Source organism: Loa loa, assembly GCF_000183805.2.
Source record: "Loa loa unplaced genomic scaffold supercont3.156, whole genome shotgun sequence".
Taxonomy (NCBI): domain Eukaryota; kingdom Metazoa; phylum Nematoda; class Chromadorea; order Rhabditida; family Onchocercidae; genus Loa; species Loa loa.
This window is the reverse complement of record NW_018108336.1, coordinates 113,612-118,057: the sequence shown is the minus strand read 5'-3', so window position 1 is coordinate 118,057 and position 4,446 is coordinate 113,612. Positions and strand designations below refer to the sequence as shown.

The following is a 4,446-nucleotide window of genomic DNA, read 5'->3' as shown; positions in this document are numbered from 1 at the left end:
AATAAATGTTAACACACTATTTATAAACATCATTCCCAAGTGAAAATATTTTTAAAAGAAAAAACTTTCGATACATAAATTATTTTTCGTTTTTCTTTTTTGTTTTTCATTCGTTTTCGAAAAACAAAAAAAAAAGAAAAAATTGTTTTAAAAAATTTTTTTTTAAATCAAAATCCAATGACAAATATGAATTTAAAAAAAAAATTTCAAGAATAAAACTTAAATTAACTTAAATTTAGCATTAATTTCAATACAAATTACCATTTTGAATACGATCGCATAAAATATACTAAAATTTATAAATACTTAATGAATTACACTGAAAAAAGTTATTTCATCTAATTAAGATCCATTATTAATTCGGGAATTCTTCGCCAAAAAAAAAAATAACAACAAAAAAACTATCCGGATTCGAACAAGCAATCCGGAAAAAAACTTGATAAAGCATTTGGAATTTTTTTACCAATTATGCTTATAAATTTGAACAAATTATTCATTAGCTTATTTATTAATACAAATATTATCATTGCATTATCAGATATGTACTGCTCATGTTGATATATCTGGGATTTGGTCTTGCTGTGACAACGATGTGTATCGATTTAGTTGGTATTCAATACATCCAAAAAATTCATTATTTTGGCCGAAAATTCCACGGTACCGATATATTGCAATTGCTCAAACGAAGACAAATGATTGAACATGGATTAACAACTGATCAGGGTGATGAATTCTTAAAACTATACCTCAGACAACTTCAAGAAGCAGCAGGGTAATTGCTATTGATTACAAAATAATGCTAATGAAATAGCATAAATTAGAATTTGCAAATTTCGGAAAGATATTTGATATGTGAGAAAAAAGAAATTAAATTATCAACTGATAATATTATAATTATCATATAATATAGTTTTTTCTAACAAATACGAAAAAAAAATTTTTTTTTCTTATATTATTATTATTTTCATAAATTAATTTTACAATTTAAAGAATTACTTTGATCGAAGGATCAAAAAGACATTCATGCAATTATACATCAGAGATGCCTACTCCAGCTAATTATGATATCAGTGATGATAATAACAATGATGGCTTACAATGGTATGAATGATTTCCTATGAATTAGGACAAAAAATTAACAAATATCAATTAAAAAATTCATAAGCAAAAAAATATAAGTTAAAAATTAAAATTTAATTTTAATTTTTACCCATTTATTATTAAACAACAAATTTCTATGATAAGAAATGATCAAGGTTTTTTCAATTAAAACTATCTGCGATGATTCTGCGACCAAGAATTGCCAAATATTTTTAAACTAGTCAAATTATATTCCAAGGTAAACCTATTACGATAAAGAGTTAATTAAACCTAACAAAATTAAATGTTAATTAGTAATTTCTCGTTGAAAATTTTCCTCATGAGAAAAAAAACTTAAGTTAAACAGGGCAAATAAAAATTAGGAGTGAAATTTAGTTGATATTTAAATTTTTAACACTATTCTATTGATGTAACTAATTCATTTAACTGATAATAATGATAGCAATATTATTCAATTCTAAAATTACTATTAAAAATGTCACATAAAATTAATGTCAATGTAGTTTAAGTTACTTAATTTTTTTCTCAATTTAAACAAATTAAAGTATCTTAATTGCGAAAAATTTCACTTTGATCATAATAAGAAGTTAGTATTTTCAGTATAGAAGTAAATAAGTTATCTTATACCGAAGATGAACAGATTATACTTCATACAACTGCAAGTGTTCAATCTTCATCAAAATCCCTGTAATATCTTCAAATTCTATCGTTTATTATTTTTGCATTCATAAATTAAACATTTCCATTTTAATAGTTTAAAATTTGCTGTGACATTTAATACGTGAATACGTGAACTTTCAATTTTCAATATATTTTATATGATATACTTGTTATCATCCTAAATGATAATTATTTCCAATAAATTATATAACTTTGATTCTTCTTTTACTCTTTTATTTTTATTTTCATTTTTTATCGATTTGTTTTTTTATCAATTACTTATTTTTCTCAGCATTTTTTTTCAGTATATCTGATGAGGATGAGCAATTAATCAATAAATCAAATTCGAATTCGAATAATGAAATAGCAGGTGAAATTTTTTTGCTTTTTTTTTCATTATAAAACATAATCATTTTATGAGTTTTTTTTTCTTTTTATGTTTATCAGTGTATTGGAGTTTTTATTTAGTTAATCACAATTCATTTGCTTTTTTATCATTGATAAAAATTTTTTTTTTTTAATCTATCAATTACGTATGAATCATTGAAGTATTCATTCAATCAGTCATTCATTCGTTCATTAATTAATTAATTCATTCATTCAAGTCAATTTCATCCTTTTTAAATTCATTATTAGTTAGATGAGATATTATTATCTATTTATTAAATTATTAATTCTAATTTATAATCAATAATACGAATAATATTCCATTGCTACCATATGAAATTGTGAGGATGAATTTCCAGTATCAAATTCACAGAATGTTACAAGAGAACAACAATCATCATTATCATCATCTCAATTGTCAACTTTGTCGCAGCAACAATTACCGGAAACAGTGCCATCATCAGTATCCGTTCCACTTGTATCACCATCAAGCAGTGTAACATTTTCAAAATATTTAAAAATTGTCCCATTAATGATTTACTATAATTTATCAATGACCTTTTAATGAATCATTACGTAAAATGTTAAATTAGTTAGTTGAAGAAATGCCTTAATTCATTTATGGCACATTTCTTGACGACAGATTATGCTGATCATTTTTAGGCTTATGAATTATGGCTCAATTGATCTTTTCCTTTTATAGCCGATCGGATTAGCCTGTATGATGGAATGGGATTCATATATCGAAATGTTGAATGAATCGAACAAATCGTTCGCAAAGTAAGTTTTTACTCATTGCAAAAGAACGATTCATTATTTTAATTAATTAATTTTCAACTCTTAAATGTAATTATGAAAATTTATAATTGTCTTTTTTTTTTTAATCTGTTACATATTTGATTTACTAATCAGACAAAAAAAAAAAAAAAAGGAAAAAAATAAACAAGTTTTTGTTAGGCCTGAAAATAAAGCCACAGAAACATTTCTTAGCGATTGGACAATGGCCATATCTGAAAATGAAGAGTATCTAGTGGAGCATGAAGAAATTGTTAGGTATTTATTTAATTAATTTTTAATTTCATCACATTTTAATCATTGTTATATCATCCACAACATTTAATTTGAAAATGATAATGATAAATTATCAGGTCGATATTAATTTATATTAATTTCATTTTATTACACTTACTTTCTTACTGCGTAATGCATATATTTTATTTCAAACGTAAAAAAAAAAAAAAAGTAGTCACGCAAATGTTATGTGCTATCCATGTCTATCTATCTGTCCTCACCTTTCCAAAAACAGCATGTCACACGGAATTTCATTTAAAGCAAGCATATTTTCAGGTATTTTTTTATTTTGTTTCCTTCAAATATTACCAAAATTTTTTCTTACTTTCATTTTAAAGCATAATTTGTAAGTATTGAAATAATGCAACTCTAATCTGTCTTTTATATTTTAAATGTAATTAATAACTAATTTTACTTATTAGATAGAATGAAAAATATTATTTTTAAAGTGGTGACAAAGTGTGTGACATCAGGATGTAAATCAAATTTTTAACATACATTTATCTAATTACTAATTATTTGTAAAAATTAGCATATAATAATAATGGCAAATTCTTTGTAATTATTCTTTTCTTCTTATCCCTTTTTTTAGTTATAATGATAGCATGTTATCAATTTAAACTTTGCATGCCTTATTGTTTTAAACCTATCACTTATTCACTTTTTGCATATCTTCCATATTTTGCATACAATTTAATATACATATACAATTAATTATCTAAATAATATTATGCTAATATTAGAGTTTCATTGATAGATATTTTGCAAAGGAAGAGCTTTTTTTGTTATCCTAACGCTATTAATTAATTCCGTTCATTATTTAACAATACTTTTTTTTTGCCTATTGAAATTTTAAATTTTAATTATCTTCGACGTACATTTGTAATTATTTCAATTTCAAACTCTTTGCTATCCTTGAAAAAAAAAAACTTTATTTTACACTTATCAACACTACTTTTCCTATCCTTAAGTTAATTGCAACTATTTTTTTTAATTCGTAATATGTATATGTTGCAATAATATCAAATTATTGCGGTAAAGTATCAAATGAAATATTTGCAGGTAATTTTTCACAATCATCAATTTTATCAGTTTTATCAAATTCATTTACTGATTTATTTTTTTTTTGTAATTTTTGAGAAATTTTATTTCATTTGAATAGCAATTTGAATGGTTGAAAAAATTTTTTTANCTTAATGAAATGATAAACTGATGACTTTTAAAAAA

General features: G+C 23.3%; 1 protein-coding gene across 1 annotated transcript; it reads left to right on the top strand.

Annotated features, from left to right (window-relative positions):
- Window positions 1-551: 551 nt before the first annotated feature.
- Window positions 552-1,101, top strand: LOAG_12975 (hypothetical protein; the record flags this gene model as incomplete). Its single annotated transcript, XM_003148487.1, has 2 exons — window positions 552-772; window positions 991-1,101. Coding segments are annotated over 2 exons (330 nt in total), but the record flags the coding sequence as incomplete, so codon positions are not given.
- Window positions 1,102-4,446: the final 3,345 nt, after the last annotated feature.